Source organism: Bos javanicus, chromosome 7, assembly GCF_032452875.1.
Source record: "Bos javanicus breed banteng chromosome 7, ARS-OSU_banteng_1.0, whole genome shotgun sequence".
Lineage (NCBI taxonomy): Eukaryota > Metazoa > Chordata > Mammalia > Artiodactyla > Bovidae > Bos > Bos javanicus.
The window spans coordinates 64,552,080-64,571,340 of record NC_083874.1 but is presented as its reverse complement, the minus strand read 5'-3'; the positions used below and the strand labels follow the sequence as shown (position 1 = coordinate 64,571,340).

General features: G+C 45.3%; 1 protein-coding gene across 4 annotated transcripts in view; it reads right to left on the bottom strand.

Annotated features, from left to right (window-relative positions):
• Nucleotides 1-19,261, bottom strand: part of GRIA1 (glutamate ionotropic receptor AMPA type subunit 1) — a 347,536-nt gene that overhangs the window by 96,674 nt on the left and 231,601 nt on the right. For all 4 annotated transcript variants that reach the window (XM_061424115.1, XM_061424116.1, XM_061424114.1 and 1 more), the window contains exons 8-10: nucleotides 12,493-12,597; nucleotides 2,243-2,353; nucleotides 1,339-1,545 (exon numbers count right to left, since the gene is read on the bottom strand). In XM_061424115.1, the coding sequence (XP_061280099.1) occupies nucleotides 1,339-1,545; nucleotides 2,243-2,353; nucleotides 12,493-12,597 (423 nt within the window). The remainder of the gene's footprint in view (nucleotides 1-1,338; nucleotides 1,546-2,242; nucleotides 2,354-12,492; nucleotides 12,598-19,261) is intronic.

The following is a 19,261-nucleotide window of genomic DNA, read 5'->3' as shown; positions in this document are numbered from 1 at the left end:
CTGAGACAATGAGATTTTAAAAGCTCCTAAATGGTTGCTTTATCCTGACCAGAACTTCTTACCATCCTGGGGCTCAGCATTTGCTTCTGTTCAAAGCCCTAGGCAGGAGTCTTTGATTTCTATGAGTGAAGCTGTGGTGGTGCCTTTCCTGCACGTGGCGGCAGGATTCTTCTTTTATTGCCTTTTGTTGTTTCTCTACTCGAGTATCTTCATGATCTTTCAGAGCTTGCTGAGTCAATCCACACCCTTTCCCTTATCATTTCTTACTCAATCTTGTCACTGACTACTCAACTGAAGCCCTCTACAAAAAATCATCAGTGTTTTCTCATTCTTCTTTCACAACTTATTTCTATCACCATCTTATAGTTTATACTATAGACATTCCTGGGCTGCCTTTCTCTGTACCTGGACATGGCCGCTTTCCCGGTTACACATCTTTCTCGTGGGCTAGACCACCTCATGCTGGCCTTCTGCATGGACCTTGATTCTTTGCTATATTACCAGTCTCTCTCGTTGTCTTTTCTATGTCAGAAAATGCCAAGTTCCTTGGGGACAGGGATCAGATCTTTTACTTCTCAATGGTTCCTTAAATAGTTAAAACAATTCAGAGCATTCAGTGACTTCCCCAAAATGCTTCAGTTTATTGAAGGTGTTATAGCAATTGTGTGTGGTCTTATTTCAAGGGTAGGGAATGGAGTAGACCAGTCCCTATTCACAGATAACAAGTGTACAAGGCAAGGTAAGCCATAATAGAAGCAGAAACTAAATCCTACAGTGAAGGCAAGAAGAGTTAAAAAGAGTTCTCCCCGTACCTTTTATGGGGAGAATGACACCTTGGAAAAAGCAGTATGTGATACAGGTTTGGGGGGAAGGGTAAGATTTTAGAGGGGCAGAATGGAAGCAGGCACCCTAGAGAACAGAGTGACTTGGGGTGGCTTGGCTGAAATGGAAGGTGCCAGAAAGGGCAAGTGACTAGAAAGTTTGATTGTATCCAGGGAAGAAATTATTTTGAGGGGGCCTTAAGTGACTGAACAGGAAAGTGACCACTCGGCAGTCTGCCTCGGGAAAACTAACCTTAAAGCTAAACTGTCACCTGTGTTGGATGATGATCAACTGAAGTCACAAGACTGAAGTGAGTCTGGCTGAAGGAGCTGGGACCAGGAACATGAGCAAAAAATGTCTTAAGACACTGGATTTTAGACTGTTCATCTTTCTAGCAGCAACCATACTAAACTATAGGGTCCAATAGGCATCTATGGGTAGGGTCATCTAACCACCAAAATTTCCTGTCTAACCATCTTTCTCTGCCTCGAATTCCCTACCCTATGGGGGACTTACTCCATAGACCAGCTCTCCCACCATGCCATTCCAAGCCTTTGTGTCAGGGTCACGGGCTCCATATTTTCCATCGCTGACAATCTCAAGACGGTAGGAATATCCCACATGCTTGGCAATCTCTGCCGCCAACTCCACACAGTAGCCCTCGTAGCGGTCATTGCCTTCAAACTGGTTGGCATTCTTCTTGAGCATCACATAAGGATCTTCCTGGTGGAGAAATGGGAGACAGAGAATGTGGGTTTGGGGTTCACTCTTGGGGAGGGAGGCCTTTGGCATGGCAGAGGAGTTAACATTGGTTTAACTTTGGGGGAGTCTCTCTAGCCCCTAAACCCACTTCCTGCATTTCTGCTCCTCCCATTACAAAACTTCTTGGGTTAAAGAAGAAAACTGGTAAAATAAGAATGTTTCATTGAGATGTCGTGCATAGCTTTTCAAGTGATGTTTCAGGAGCTCTTGTGTTTCTTTGAAGGTACCTCTGGGGGTGTGACAGTGGGGAAGTAGATCCTAAATAGGTTCCAGGTTTCTCATGATCAACCACTGAAAATCACAGCAGCTTCACTTCTGTCCACTCTAGGTGATGTACGTTAGGGGCTTTCTTTGAAAATGACTTCTACTGAGGAAGAGTAGAGTCAGAAGCACCACACTTTATTTAATCTCTTATGTTTTATAGATGGGAAAACTGTGGCTCATAGGAGGATGACTGACTTATCCAAGGGCACAAAGTGAAATCATGGCAGAGCCAGAGAGCGAAAGTCCCTCTGAATTTCAGGATAATTTTTAACTCCCTCTTTCTACCCACTGCACACTTTTGGCCAGAAGAATGACCAGCTTTCACTCTTGAGGAAGCCTCTGTGTTGGCCTAGCTCACATCCCAGGTAACCTCCACAAAGGACTGAGTACTCACTAGGATTGTGGTGACGATGTATGTTCTATTCTGGACACTTGAGTTATCCCCCCCGGCTTGAGCATCTGTGGCTGCAGGGACGAATTTGTCATCTTCATTCCAGTAGCCAATCTGTTAAGGAGAGGGGTGTGGTGACATAGGGTGAGCCAGGATTCTCAGGAATGGCCCACTCTGCGCCCTCTAGCCAACACCAGATAGGAAATCAAGGAGCTGAGTGTCACACCAGCAATGCTGGACACACCAGACTTTAAAGTGTGCTAGATATAAACAGCAAGAGATAAGATGCTCTCCAGGTCTGGTCTTCCCAGCCCCACCCCCATGAAAATCCTCATCATGATGGGGAAGCCTGAAAATTGCTTCTCTTGAGAAGTGAAGTTTTAACTGTCTATGTGGCAAATTGTTTTGCACAATGTTAAGTCAGGGTCACAGAGATTTAATTCCCTGCCTTGTTCACAAGGTCAAACTCCTCCTTGTTCCCTGCCTAGTAATCCTTCTCTTCCTTAGCTCATTCTGAACTGTAGTTGGAATCATAGGATTTAAACCTTTTTTTATTTTTTGCTTTCTTTTTAGGTTAACTCTATTTTCCCATCTAGATTCAACTTGCTAGGTGATGGTTATTTTAGTGTTTATTTATTTCTCTTATTTCCAATTTTTAAACTATTATAATACTGAGCATACAGTTGTACCTTCAAATACTGGTTGACAGCATTATATTTTTTAAAGATTAGTTAGTACTTTTTTATACTGACTCATTTTCCAAGGTCTTTCAGCAAATATTTATAGGATCTCTATTGTGTGTAAGACTCTGAGCTAAGATGTTGGTGGTATTGTGTGGCAGAGTTGAGAAAGATACACAGAAGTCTCAGAGATAGTCCTTGCTCTGACAGTCCCTCTACTCTATTCAGGAATACATGACACACACACGCGTGTGGCCCCAGAAGTGACAAGTGAGTGACTCCGGTAGCTTGAGCCCAAGGAGTTTGGAGAAGCAGGAGACAAGTATGAAACCTATGCTGGGAAGAAGGTAGCTGGAGGAGGTGAGGCTGAAGTCGCGAGGGATGGACAGGTTGGGTCCAAATCTGTCAGGTCAGAGAAAAGATGAGCCAAGCTGTAGACACAGGAATCTGCCCAGATATGTAAGTTTAATGGGTCCTGGGTGGAGGACTGGGTTAGCTCCAGAGGAAAGTGGGGCCTGGGTCTAGGTAGCAGAGGGCTTTGCAGGCCAAGCTAAATGGTGTAGGCCTATCCTGAAGGCAACAGGAAGTCATGGAAGGTTTGGGAAGAACAGAATGGCATGGCTAACACACACACACACACACACACACACACACACACCCCCATCTCTACCTCTGTCTCTATTAAGCACGCGCACACACACACACACACACACACACACCCCATCTCTACCTCTGTCTCTATTAAGCTTTAGACCACTGTGTTTTGTGGTGGTTCTGCTGGCTGCAGCTGTGCTTTGTGGTGGTTCTGTTGGCTGCAGCTGTAACAGGCAAACAGGAAGGAGAACTGCAGTACACATGGAGAAGGAAGAGCAGTTCTGCAAAGTCAGTCCAGATTCATGAAATCCGAGGCACATGCCAGCCGTCCACTCAAAGGTCATCTTCACCTTGATGCTTTTCCCAGTCCCCTCAGCTAGAAATAAATAGTTCTCCCTGCGATCTCACTGCCGTTAACAGCAACAGTATTAATTGCCAACACCAATCATGTTCTTGCTCTGTTGGAGGCTGTGTGTGACAGGCTTTGTGCTGCTGCATCTGGCTTAGAGAAGTTTGTTAACCTGCATGGTGAGGGTGGTGATGCAGCTAAGTGGCTGAGGCCGGCCAGGAACCCTGGTCATCTGTCTCCAGGGGCAGCTTTTCACTACCAGAGGGGACTTAGCCCTGGGCTGGAAAGCATGTTGCTTAACAGTATTTGGGTGCTTATTGTATTTTAGGCACTCTTCTAAGTGTTTTTTTAGGGAATTCCCTGGTGGTCCAGTGGCTAAGACTCCGAACTCCAATTGCAGGGTCCCAGGCTTGATCTTTGGTCAGGGAACTAGATCCCACATGCTGCAACTAAGACTTCACACGTGCCACGGAAGAACCTGCGTGCTGCAGCTAAGACCTGGTGCAGCCAAACAAATAAAAATAAATATTAATACTAAGTGTTTTTTTTTTTAATGTTTTAACTTCTCTCATCCTCCTCAAAACCTATGAAGTGGGTAATTAATTGTCACTCCCATTTTAAATGTGAAGAAACAGATGCGGGGAAGTGGAATAACTTTCCCAAGGCTGCAGGAGAGCTGTGGAGCCAGGATTGGAATGGGGCAGGCTGGCCACGGCTGTGTGTGTCCGTGTTCCACTAGGCTGCCAGCTGACCCTGAGTGCCTCATGTTGGTTCCCACTGGCCCCATGGTCTAGTTGTTGGTACATCTGTCCCCGTCTCTCCATGGTGCTCCTCGGGAACAAAGCTAGAGGTCTATTCATTCCAGGCTGCCCATTGTTCCACAGAGAAGCAGTTCGGGGAAGAAGGTTTGTTGAGAGAAGGAGTGGATCCAGCACGGAGACAGTGGATCCTGTTCATGCTGAGACAGTTCAGAGGCATGAAGGCAGGTGGGAGGCTGTCTCTCAGAACACTGGGTCAGGATTTGCCCTCCTGCAGGCATGGGTACCATGCTGCTCATGTGGGGGCACTTTCAGTTAGCTTGGAGGGAGACATTTCTGTCTAAAGACAAGAACTAGAAATGTAGATTTCCAAAATATCAGAGCTGGAAGAGGCTTGAAGAATCATTTCTTCTAACTTCCTCTTTTTATAGAGGGAAACAGAGGCTCAGGCACTAGGGGACCTGCTCAAGACCACAGTGCAACCTTGCTTTGCTAGGCCTGTGCTTCAAGGGGCCCTAGGGCACCTGTGAAGCCCCTTTGCCACTTCCTCGGGATGTGGGCCAGGGGTCAGGGAAGATGGAGGAAGCTATTGGTTCTTCATCCCTGATTCAACCGTCAGCTCTGCTTTTAATCAATTTCACACTTTGGGATTCCCCTTAAGAGTTCATTTTTACAAGGAGACCTTTAATTGAGAAATAAATGTTTCAAACCATTATTGTAGTATATCGTAGTGCAAGTTTAGAAAAATAATTTCCAAACTACTTACCCAACACTTAACTCTTTTGCTCCTCACACTATTCAAATAACACAGACAGGCTGGGAATTATCTTCTCTGTTTTACAGATGAGAGAACTGAGGTTTGGGGAGATCAGATGATCAAGCTTATGAAGTTTATATAGCAGATGAGTGGCAAAGCACAGAAGCCAGGTCATGGACCTCAGAAGTAGTATTGTTTAATATAATCAGCACAAAGTTGGGAGATGATCTAGCAAATTTAATCACCATTTTTGCCTCCTGCAGATGATGCCGTGGTGTCTTCATGCCCTTTCCCTCCCACTTCCTCCTCCTTTTTCTTCCTTCCTTCCCTTTTTTTTCTTTCTTCCTTCTGCCCTCTTCATGATTTGTCACCAGCTCAGCTGTTCTTACGAATCTCTACAACCATCAGTTGTACCATCAGTATCAAGGTAGCTGCCTCCTTTGACATGCAACTAAGTTCTCTAAAATCTATTGAGTTTTGATAGAGTTTTTCAAATATTAAAAAAAAATTATCTTACGTATTTGACTGCACCGGGTCTTAGTTGTGACTTTGGGAACTCTTAGTTGAGGCATGTGGGATCGAATTTCCTGACCAGGGTTGAAACTGAGGCCCCCTGCTTTGGGAGCACCAAGTCTTAGCCACTGGAGCACCAGGGAAGTCCCTTCATGGGAATTATCTGTAAAAGTGGGGGCTTAATGGTACAGAGATTGGTCTTTGGCATCAGACAGACCTGGCTTAAAAGACAGATTTTCCTAATTACTAACTGTATGACTTGGGCCAGTTAACTGACCTCAATGGGCTTCAGTCTCTGCCCTGTAGAGGGGATACAACAAGAGTACCTGTCTCACAGGGTGGCTGTGAGAACCAAATGAGTTAGTTCATTGACAACAATAATCATAGTGTGTGGTTCATATTAAGTTGTTATTAAACTAAAAAATGCTATTCAGTAGGGTAACGCCTAGTTGAAGGCTAATAGGCTTCTGTACTATAGGACATTTCAGTTTCATTTTGCTATTGAATGTTTCCACTTTCCAAAAGGAGTATATATTATGGAGCATTTCTCAAACTCATTTGACAATGTAACCCTCCTGATATGCAGCATGTCCTAGGATAAATGGTGCAAAACCCCACAAAACACCACTCTAAAATTGCAAGCTGTTTTGATTAAAGAAAGAAGGGAAAAGCAAGATAAATCTGTGTAGATAAGATTTATATGGCTTAGAAAGAGACTTTTTTAAGGGTAAGGATCCTTCCGAGTTAGTATCCTAGCACTAATGTTAAATTGGTATCTATAAAAATTATTGTTTAGGTTGGCTTATATCAAAAGCCAGAGGAACACTTATATGTTGTAAGCAAGCTTATTTTATTCCTAACCCTTTTGTAGGGAAATAAAAAAATATCACCAGTCAGAAGAGCAGGGTGATGCCAAAACCCAGCTTTGCCTCCCATGTCAGCTAGGAGGCTGAGAAATCTAGCTCCACATTTTGATGAAAAGAGAACTGGCAAAGTTTTTTGAAGAGGCATTGCACTTCAGAGATGAAGCAAATTTCCTTTTCTTAGAGAAATGGGCTGGATTATTATACAGCCCTTTGATTCTCTACTAAGGATATGGAGGAACTTTGATTTTATCTCAAAGTAAATCAGAGCTAGTAGTTTGGTAAAAAGTTGGGCCCCACTGTTGAAGAGAAGATTTAAACAATTCTGACAGTGACAGGTCTTCTCCTGGAGCCAGTTAGAATTTTTGATCTCCTGTTTTCCATCTACTTCTAAAGATTCTTTGAATATAGAAATGAGTCTGTCATGGGATGATAGATTAGATTTTTTAAAGTAAATATAGCCTAAAAAGAAGATGATCATTGAAGAGTATATACAATAGGTCCACCTTACACAGTCATCAAATCACATCGACACATTTGTAGTTGTATCATTTGTAGCTCTAAGCTGCCTCTGAAGCCACAGCTCCTGACCTCCAAAAATGAGATCCATTATGATAAAGTTTTTAAAAGGAAGTTGCCTATTGTGGCAGAGACAACCTGATGACCAGCAAGGGTTCTTGTTCACTATTCATAGCCTACAGGTATGGTGGGAAGTAGTTACTTAGACTGCCATTGCAATTCCCAGCCTGCCGTGTGTCTAGATGGGCCAGGAGATCGGGTTGGCCAGTGGAACGCAGAAGTGATGAGTGCCTCTCCTAACCTGACTCCTCCAAATCCCCAGCACAGTTTCTAATATCTTTCTTCCTCACTTGTTAGCTGGCTACTGATAGGCGGAAGACCCAGACAGACAATGGAGCCTCCATAAGCCTGAGTCTTAACCAGAGTCCCCAGTCCCCCAAACTGATCACTAGGTGAATAAGAATTAGACCTCTGTTGCATTACACAGCTGAGATTTTTAGAGTTTATCTGTTATTGCACCTTAACTAACATACTTAAAGAATTTGAACTTTGTAAGTTTGTATGTGACTTTATCTGAGTTCTGCTTGAGGTGTTATTTCATTAAATTTATCAGCATTTTTTTTCCTTATTTGCTGGCAGATCTATGGGAAAATGGGCCAGAGTAGTATGCTTCCTGGTTGCCAAGCAACATTCAATATGCTGCCCGCTCATTTAATGAACAACCACTTATTTGCATGTGCTTACTATGCATCAATATATTATCGGCACTGAGGATATAATAAATAACACAACCATGTCCCTGCGTTTAGAGAGCTGACATTTTAGTGGAAGGAGGTGGAGAGGAGGGGAAGAAAGACAATACATATTCAGACCAGGGGTTGTCAGACTTCACCTTTAAAGCGCCAGACAGTAAATACTTTAGGCTTTGTGGGTGAAACAGTCTCTGTAGCAACTACCCATCTCTGTTGTCACAGTGCAGAAGCAGCCATAGCCAATACTGAAACAAATGAGTTTGGCTGTATTCCAAAAAAAAAAAACCCCACAACTTTATTTATGGACCCTGAAATTTTAATTTCATGTAATTTTCACATATCATGAAGTATTCATCTTTTGATTTACTTCAACCATTTAAAAATGTAAAAATCATTAGCTCACGGGCTGTAAACAAACAGGCAGTTGGCTGGATCTGGCCTGCAGGCTGAAGTTTACCAACCCCAGTAGAGATCAGTAAACCACCAAGAGAATCTCAGAAGGGGGAAGCACTGTGAAAAATTAGGATAATGGGAGTGTGCTCGGCGGATGGGGGTCACTTTAGATATTTTGGTCAGGAACGGCCTTTCCAGAGTGACTTCAGCTGGGCCAGACTTGAATGACAAGGAGAGAGATGTACATCAAAGCACAGTGATGGCGAATGTCGGGTAAAGAAGCAGACATTCCGGGGTAGCTGTGGACTTGTGAGCTAGAGAAAGAGGAGCAAGAGTTCAGAGGGCTGCAGTATCTGGGTCTGAAGGCCACAGGAAGGAGTTCTGTTACCTTTTACCTGCAGTGGTGTATTAGTCGCTCAGTCGTGTCTGACTTTGTGGCTCCATGGACTGTAGCCCACCAGGCTCCTCTGTCCATGGAATTCTCCAGGAAAGAATGCTGGAGTGGGTTACTATGCCCTTCTCCAGGGGACTTTTCTAACCCAGGGATTGAACCTGGGTCTCCTGCATTGCAGGCAGCAGATTCTTTACTATCTGAGCCACCAGGGAAGCCCCTGCAGTAGGAAGCCAGTCAATGGCTTTAAGCGGAGAAGCAATATAACCTGATATATATTTGAAGATGATCAGCTCTTGTGTTGAAAAACAGCCTTCTAGAGGGACAAGAACCTGGCCAGCAGGACTAGTGACCAGTAGGGAGGCTCCTGTGTGAGTCTAGGCAGGTGTAGAAGGTGGCTTGAGCTCTGGAGTCAGCAGTGGAAATGGAGAGAAGTGGTTGGATAGAATAGAACAGGACTCAGTATGTCTAAGGAGCTTCCCTGGTGGTAAAGGTCGCAAAGAGTCAGACACGACTTAGTGACTAAACCACCACCAGTATGTCTAAAGTTGGGTAGCAAAGATTTCAGGAAAAAACTTCCAAAGGATGTCTGGACTTGAGGGCTGTGAATGCTTCAGGACTTTTAATTACTTTTGACATAGGGAGGACTTTGTGTCACTTTCTTTGCTACCTGGTCCTTCCTTTCCAGTTACACTTGGGTCATAACTGGGAATGAAAAATTTGAGACAGGGCAAGGGTGACTGAATCCAAGTTGAGACTTGTCCTCTTTAAGTCAAAACATAGCTACAGGACCAGTGGTGATGAGAAAAGATGGTTACATCATTAATGCTGGTCCCTTGATGAAAGACCTTCAAGAATGTCCCTGCACTTCTCTCTTGACAGCCACTCTAAGAATTTGTGATCCTACTTGAATTTGACGAGGCATTTTATTTGAATAGAGATCCTTATTTGAATCAGTACCCCACGGCGAAGTGGAATCTCTGAATGGCATTTCAGAAGGCTCTAGATTTACTGGAGCCACTGCACATTCTGGCATTTGAAGCTCCGAAGTGTGGGATAAACGTATGCCCAGAGACCACACACATTTCAGTAGGATGTCAAATTGGACCCAGACACCTAGAGTGTGTGTTGGCAGATCAGTGGCCAGGATACGTGCCTAAAGATCAGGAGAGAGTCCCCAAGGCTCCCAGTTAAACAGCAGCAGTCCCTTTTTATTACATACGTCAGGTAAGGCCACACACTGTTCACTGAAACCAGCACAACAAGGTTACCCGTGAATCTGAGAAATTACTTTGTTAGGAGGCTGATTGAGTAAAAGACCTGAAGCCACAGATGTGGTGGAATTGATTTTCTGAAAGTCAGATTCCCTGTAACCAAAGGCTGCCTAAACCCACATTCAAAGAAAGGATTTAGTCATTGGGAAGGAAGTTGAAAAACAGCCCCGAGACCTGAAAAATAAAGCACAACTATTGCTCGTGGGTTTTAAAGTTACTCTGTTATTTCGGTTTGCTGATTTATCCATTCTATGGGCTTGCACAGCCTGACTCACTCATAGTCAAGGCTGATATAAAAATCCTTGTGGCCCAAAGAAGGCAGTTGAAACAAATAAACAAAATGTGGGTTGAATACCCAATCCATGCCAGGGGCTGCTTTGGGGACCCCTTCACACAGGCAAGGGGGTAGCAGACATTGTTTCACTCAATGTTGGTGGAAGTCCTGTGAGATAAAGGGCATTATTCCCCATTTGGAGGTGATGTCACTGGGGCTCTGGGAGGCTCAGTTGTTCAAGGTCATGTGTGTAGTAGAGAGTGAGGCAGAGACTTAATTCCTGTGTGTCTATCTTCAGTGCCCCTGCTTGTAGCCATTCTGCCAGTGTTTCTCACCATACCACCCAGAGCACCGTGAAGCCCACAGGCTGGGCATAGAGAACATGAGCATCACTGTCCAGTAGAGCCTGCAGTGACGATGGGCGTGATCCACAGCCGTGCTGTCTGGCGTGGCAGCCTCTAGCCACCTGTGGCTATTGAGCACTTAAGTGTGGCTAGTGCAACTGCGGGACTTGTCAATTTTCATTATTTAGAATTAAAATGAAATAGCCAACCATGGCTAGTGGCAACTGTATTTGACAGCACAGGCATAGCGAGAATCAAGTTTGAGAGACTAAGACCTACTCTGCAGTGTGCCAGGTCCAGCCCTCAGAACTTCTGCGTCCTTAGATCATTTAATCCCTGCTTAAGGCACAGAGAACCTGATTTACTTGTCCAGGGTCACAGGCTGGTAAGTGGTGACGCCAGGATGGAATCCCAGGATTCTGGCGCTAATGCTCTGACACTCTACCAGCTTCATACTGTGCATGCACAGCCTCTTACTTACCCCACTGTGCCACCCCAAGGAACTAGGGATGTGGTGAAGGCCAGGGACAGTAAAGTAGAGGTGGCCATGAGGCGTAACAAGGAAGCCCAGGAAAGGCTTTCCTGGGGAGCAACATTTACCCTGACTCCTGAAGGCAGGCTAGAATTGAGGGATGGGATAGAAGAGTCCCAGCCAGAGGGAATGCATTTGGAGGCTGGGGGGTGAGAAAGAACATGATATCTTCCTGGAAGTGAACATTGGTTGGAATGACTAGAGTGGAAGGACAAAGAAAGTGAGTGTCAAGGATCAAGGTCAGAGAAATTGGCCAAGGCCAGAATGCAGAGTCTGGTAGAATTCTGAATGTTTTCTCCAAGAAATTGAACATTGTTCTAAAATGTTTAGTAAGTGTGTGTGTGTGTGTGTGTGTGTGTATATATATATATAAGAATTGATGCTTTTGAACTGTGGTGTTGGAGAAGACTCTTGAGAATCCCTTGGACTGCAGGGAGATCCAACCTGTCCATTCTGAAGGAGATCAGCCCTGGGATTTCTTTGGAAGGAATGATGCTAAAGCTGAAACTCCAGTACTTTGGCCACCTCATGAGAAGAGTTGACTTATTGGAAAAGACTCTGATGCTGGGAGGGATTGGGGGCAGAAGAAGAAGGGGACAACAGAGGATGAGATGGCTGGATGGCATCACTGACTTGATGGACGTGAGTCTGGGTGAACTCTGGGAGTTGGTGATGGACAGGGAGGCCTGGCGTGCTGCGATTCACGGGGTCGCAAAGAGTTGGACATGACTGAGCGACTGAACTGAACTGATATATACATATACATATATATATATATATATATAGAGAGAGAGAGAGAGAGAGAGAGAGAGAGAGAGACAGAGAGAGACAGAGACAGAGAGAGAGAGGGAGAGAGAGAATACTACCAAGTGTGGATTAGGGAAATATGGTTAACTTCCTCAATAAACCATCATTCTCAAGTTCTTACTTGAAACCCCTCAGGAACAGTAGTGACATTTTATACACATCTATTCATTTTTTATAAATATTTTCCCATCCCTTGGATCTTTACAAGCACCCTAAGGCAAAGGTAGAGATTTTTTTTTATCTCCATTTTGCAGTGAATCAGTTCTCAGAGGAACAACTGACTTGCCCAAAATCCTAGCTGGCTCGCAGCAGAGCCCAGATTAGAATCCTCACTGCCTGCTTCTCTTCTAAGAGATCAAGTCCAGAACATTGGGTTCCCCAGGCCCTCAGCTCCGGCCTAAGCCTCTGTTCAGCCCTCTCCTCCCTGTGTAATGGAAGCAAAGGGAGCTTTACCTTTCGGATGCCATCATGCTTCATTTCAATCACGTGGAGGGTGTAGTTGGTCCGCCGTCCTTTCTCATTAAATTGCACATTTCCTGTCAAGCCTTCAAACCGCACCTGCAAGAAAAAGCCAGGTGATGACCAGTGAACTCTGAAGTTGCGCTTCATGTTTGTTCATTTGCTGGCTTTTCCTGCTGAACCGAAAGCCCAGAACCTGAGAAAGTTACATGGGATGAGGTCTTAGAGTAGCAGCAATCCTAAACACCTCTCTACTCCGTGGCCTGGAGCAGGCATAACTGTTGGAGAACAGTTCTCCTACTAAAATGAAATTCTTCCTGAAAACTGCTTCACCTATTGCTTTTGGCCAACAGTAAGAGTGGATCGAAGTCAATCTTCATAGGAAATCTTTGTGTCATCCTCAGTCCCGTACCCCTATCAGGACCACCCCATGAGAATCACCGCTCCTCAGACACACACCTTCAGATGCGGAAACTGAAGCAGGCCCGTGAAGGAAGAGACTGTGTGCCCTCCCTGGTGAGGCAGGGGAAGACCCAGGACTGGGAGCCAGCCTTGTGATGCTTTGGGCCATGCCTCAGTGTTGCTTTGTAATCCCTTGTGAGGCCAGGGAATAAAATACCTGGGAACCTGAATACCTAGAATTGGGTGACCTGGGTTTTACCCCAGTTTTCCTCTGAACAGCCAAGTGACTGGCTGATCGCCTCTCCAAGACTCTAGTTTCCAAAATTCCTGCTCCATCCACCTTACATGACACAGCAAATGTGAAAGTGTTATGCAAACTTTAAAGCATCTGAGGAAACCCTTTATAGTAAGACCAGATCATGTAGGACTTTACATAGGTCTTAGCTGTTGAATCAACATGTATATAGGAAGCCCCCAAATATGCCTCATAGGATTTCTTCTCCACAAATGAGTCAGATTAAACTTTCATGGCTTCCTATCTTCAGGCTCATTTTAAAGGGTGAGCAGTCAGCATGGAGCATCCAGGATCTTTGGGACCAAGCCTGCTGCTCTAGAGGTGACCAATAAAATTGGTCCACCCTCAAATTGGGGATGAGTCTAGCTGTGTGTCATCAGCTCAGGTACTAGAAATCACATTCTCCAACCATAATCTATCACGTTTCCTCAGATTTGTCTGGCCTAAGGCCAGTGAGATGAGTCTGTACCTGTAACCAATAAGTCTGTACCTGTAACCAATATGAACCTTGCCCTCTCAGTTCAGTTCAATTCAGTTCAGTCGCTCAGTCATGTCCGACTCTTTGCAACCCCATGAATCGCAGCACGCCAGGCCTCCCTGTCCATCACCAACTCCCGGAGTTCACTCAGACTCATGTCCATCGAGTCAGTGATGCCATCCAGCCATCTCATCCTCTGTTGTCCCCTCCTCCTCCTGCCCCCAATCCCTCCCAGCATCAGAGTCTTTTCCAATGAGTCAACTCTTTGCATGAGGTGGCCAAAGTACTGGAGTTTCAGCTTTAGCATCAGTCCTTCCAAAGAAATCCCAGGGCTGATCTCCTTCAGAATGGACTGGTTGGATCTCCTTGCAGTCCAAGGGACTCTCAAGAGTCTTCTCCAACACCACAGTTCAAAAGCATCAATTCTTCAGCGCTCACAATTCTTCACAGTCCAACTCTCACATCCATACATGACCACAGGAAAAACCATAGCCTTGACTATACGGACCTTTGTTGGCAAAGTAATGTCTCTAACCTAGCATTATTTATTTCCCCCCTCTTCAAATAGGCTTCAAAGGAAGCCTTGAAGGGTGTCACCATTTTCTGACAGTGAATGACCAACCCCTCTGCCTCTGGAAGATACAAGAATAGCTGGGGTGTGTGTATGTATTTAAGATGGGGTGTGTGGGAGGGTGAGGGAAGGAAGGAAGGAAAGAAAGAAAGGAAGGAAGAAAGAAAAGTGTGTCTCTTCTCAGGCTGACCTTCCCATCACCTCCTGGTTTGAAGTCTCAGTAGGGAGGTCACAACAGGCCTAGAGCACTGAACAAATTATGCAGTACATTCTTCACTCTCTGAGATGAAATCTGGAGAAATTCTCACTCTGGAAAATCTGGGCTACTTTTGCTTTTCAAAGGGAAAGCAAAGCACCGATCCTGCTACAAGGAATGAGATGGGAGCAGTTTTAACCCATCAGCAGCTTCACCTTCCCTCCTTGGTCCTCTCTGGCCCATCTTGAGCTTCCCATTCATTGCTATGTGCCAGCTCGTGTGACTCATTTGGAAAAATAGACTGGAACAGATGTGCAGATGATTTGCAGGAACAGAAATGTGTCATTAATGATTCAAAGAGGCATCTATTTTTGGCCCCAGTGTCAAGTGTCATACTAATTATCATTATGTCATAATTCATATGCTAATTGCCTAATGCCTCTATGACTCAGTTTCCTCATTTGTTTAATAGGACCCATTAGGGTTAATTATGTCTTAAGGTTGGTTTAAGGATGAAATTAGATATTTCTTGATCAATGCTTGCAAGTATTCAACAAAGGCTAGCTCTTATTTTTATTGTTACTAATAATGTTATTAATATTACCACCATTTTCCAAGTGTTTATGAAACACTTGGCACATATTACTTTATCTTCATTCAGAGGAACCCCTGAGATAGGTTGGTTAGAGAGAGATTAGGATCTTCACTTTCTTTCCTTTTTAATATTTATTTTATTTATTTGGCTATGTCAGGTCTTAGTTGCAGCATGTGGGGTCTAGTTCCCCGTCCAGGAATCAAACCTGGGCCCCCTGCATTGGGAGCACGGAGTCCCAGCCACTGGACCATCAGGGAAGTCCCAGTCTTCATTTTCATGGCAGAAACCCAGATTCTGGATAGCAAAGTGATTTGCTCATGACTTAGGACTTACAAGTGTCCGAGGCAGGTCTGAAATCCAGAGCTTCTGACATATTCTGGTTTCGTCACTTCATATACCAAGTGGCCTCTCAAATGGAGGCCCACGCTACTGTCCTTGGCTCTGAGAGGTGACACAGAAATGTGTAAAGTCGTGTGTTCTCCAGGCATTCAGCTGCCACCCTCTATTCTAGCTGGGCCTTCCCCAGGCCACACTCTAATTCCTCTGTACAAGTCACTAGGCCTATCTGTTTCCTAGTTTCCTCTTCAAAGGACTGAAGTGTTTAGCATATTGTCTGGGACATAAATGTTCAATGTATGGTGTGTGTGATTTCAGTGGCGGTGATGCTGAAGATAATGATGATCACTACTATTGCTACTACTGCTGTGCTGTGTTCAGTGGGTACGAAGTATGGACAATAAGATTTAACGTGGGCGTGATAAGTTGTGACCTCACAGCAGGGGATCCTTTCAGCAGAAATGAGGGTCTTGTCGCTGTCATTTATACATGCCTTTCTCAGTTTCCAAAAAAAATAATCAGCAGCAGCAAAGTTCTGTGACCTGAGGGCCTCTTACATTGCCACACCGTTTCACAGGATGCTGCTTATGTGATGTTCCCAGAAACCCAGTGAGTGGCAAAAGCAGAGCTTATTTTGCTGATTGTACAGGTAGGATTATTGAGACTCAGAGCTGTGGCACCTGTGTTCAGGGTTCACAGCAAGTCAGGAGAGGCCTGGCGAGCTGAAGGCTCTTTACTGTCTAGTTATAGAAGCCAGGATGTACACACCCTGAGATAAATTAAATTGTGGGAAAGAATATGTCCCAGAACTACTGTTCCATGATGGCAGAGCAAGGGGGGAGGTCAGGAGACTAGATTAGCCCCAAACCATTTATGAGGACAGTCTGGACTCTTAGAGAAATAAGCTTCTCAGAAACATATGCTTTGGCCACATCTGGAAACTGCCATCCTATCCATCAGTACTGAGCCTCTGAGCCCCCGTTCCCTCCCACCCCCACGCTGGGGTGACAGGAGTCAGGCCAAGGGAGACCTGGAGTCTCCCTGAGTTCCTGCCATTTGGACCTCCTCTCACTATCCTGGCACCTGCTGACTCCCTCCATGAAAGATGGGGATTTAACCTTGGATTTCCAGTCATTTGTATTGGGTGCCAGCTCAGTGTTTGCCATCCATGAGATGCTGAAGCATACTTGTTCTTTCTTGCTGGTGCTGGGAGAGTGCTTGTTGGCATTTTTACTACTTGAGCCATTAGCCCTGATGACTGACTCCTGCACCTCCAGCCCTGGGGGTGGGGGCAGTGGAGATACCCTGGTCCGGGGCTTCTAAAGCCTCTTTGTGGCTGCCTTGAGGCAGGTCTGTTCTCTTGGCTTCTCCTCCTGAATGCCCACTAGGGAAGCCAGAGCCTGTGGACCAGGGTGCTGGTTATTCTAGTGGGGCAAGCAAGTCTCAGGACCCCTCTGAGCTTCCACTTTCCCACCTGATCAATGGGAAGAATAATCCTGGCTTTAGCTATCTCAGGCAGTTGCCCTGAGCATCAAAGAAACTTATATATTATCCTTTAAAAAATTTCATTTTGAGCCTTGTCACAAGCCAGAAAGGGAGGCAGTGTTATGAGGATTATACTCATTTAAGAGATGAGGAAAATAATGCCAGAAAAGTTGAGCAATTAATCCAGGATCCTCCAGATAGTGCTTGGTGGAGGCATGGTGAGAGCCCCGCTCATGTCCTCCTAACGTACTAATAGCCAAGCACAATGGCCCGAAGTCCTCCTTGTACCCTCGCTGTAGACTCCTGCTGGTACCCTTTACATCCTCACCCAGACCCTCCAAAACCCAAATCACTCTTTGTTTAAAGTCATCCTTCCTTTATGGCATGCATGACCATCCATCTCAGTTTGCCTGGATCGATCCAGTCTACATCTCTTGTTCTGGGATAATTGGTAAATAGCTCTCCCTTTCATTCCCCAGTGTTCCAGGTTGGATGATAAATTATATGGTCATCCTATTTAAAGCCCCAGACACATGCCTACAGATAGTCTGGTAATGTCCACAGTCCTCAGTCGTAGCATTCTTTTCTGACCATCCAGAGCATCAACAGCCTGGCTACGTATGTGATTTAGCTTCGAATCCACAACTTTATGGCTATTATTTCTTAGGAGCTTATCTTTCCTTCAACACTGGGTCTTCAGTTTGAGTTGCAGGACTGTGTCTTATACTTATTCCCCTCCCCCCGCCCCGACCTCATCTAGCGAAGTGCCCTGTTAATCTTCACTTTGATGTGTGTGATCATTGGCTGACAGACTGCAAACACAAACGCTAAGAGGGCTGATCATTATTTAGGGCAGGTGTTCTTCAACTTCACTTCAACTTCTTAGCTTGGCTTCTGGAAGTGTCTGTGGTTTCCCCTGACTCATGGTCATGCAAAAATATATGTGTGTGTGTGTGTGTGTGCATTTTTCTGGGGAGAAGGTACAAAGCTTTTTTGTCCTGTCATATCCTCAAAGGGCCGATGACCTAAATGCTAAAAGCCTGACTCGGGGAATTCACTCTTTTCTGCCAGCCAGAAGCCAACTTATAGGTACCCTAATGCTTCCTCTTTCCTGGAGCGTTGAGGAGTTCCAGGATTGTGGGATCATTAATATTCTGAGTGGCTCCTTGGATGTCAGGCAGGGTGAGGAGATGGGGGCAGGCAGGCGGCTGAATTATCTTCACTCTGCTCCTGAGAAAACTGTAGCGGGGTGAGGGGGAGCTGAGGCCCTTGGATATTACCCAAGGCCATGTGCTGTAGCTGGCTGGGCCAGAACTCATTCTCATCTGCTGGGCTGGGTCTTCGAGGCTTCAGAGCAGAGCAGTTAAGGGTACAGTGAGGTAGCAAGGAGATGTGGGGTGGAATCCCACTTTTACCACTAATTAGCTGTACAATCTGGGGGAATTCTTGAACATCTGTGTAGCTCAGTGTGTATATTTATAAAGCACAGTTAATAAAACCAGCTACCTCAGAGGGTTATATTATAGGGGATTCAGTGAGATCAGTCATGTAAAATATGTTCAGAACCTTGTGCATAGTGAGCCCTGGCCATGTCATAGCTGGTATGACCCTCAGTTTTAGAATAATGTGCTTATTCCTCCTGGTCTAACTCACAGACTTTCCAGCTTGACCACAAGCTAACCCTCAGATCCCTCCCGACTTGTGACCTGGAGGTCCGAGGTCAGGGTAGAAGTGATTTGAGATCCCAAGTTGGGGTCCAAAGACTGACTGGCATTGGGATTTACCAAGTCTACTGTGGGCACACAGATTCTCCCTAGTGGCATGGCTATTTAAAGAGATGGGTCTAGAGGATGAAATGGCTAGACAGCAGCCATGACTGTGTGTGGGAGGCCCTGAGGCTCAGTACGTACAAGCAAAGGTCCCTGGGGCCACAGGGCAGGCTAGGGGCAGGAGGAGGAGCCCCAGTTCAGGGTCTGTTACAGTCTCGGCTGCTAGGCTGATCCTGGGGGAGTTCCTGCTCACTCTGGGTCAGCTGCTTCATCTCTAATGTAAGAAAAAGTGGGAGTCGTCATTTCTCAGGTCTCTTTCTGCCATACATTTTTGTGATTTGAAGTGATAAACAAATATTTGATTCAGTTTGAACAGCTGATCTTCGGATCAGAATGTTGATTATATTTTGTTTCTGTTTTTGCGGCTAGTTCTCCTCATCCTACCTCTAGCCACAATAGAGACTAAAGAGAGTTTCTTGAGGACAGGCCTTGCCTTCTCTAATTGTCCCCAGAGCATAGGGCAGAGCATACAGTAGGCTCGCAGGAACAAGCTGACTGGCACACGCATGTCTTGATTCAAGATGGTATAGAGCATGGTTCTCATCTTTTCTGGCACCAGGGACTGGTTTTGTGGAA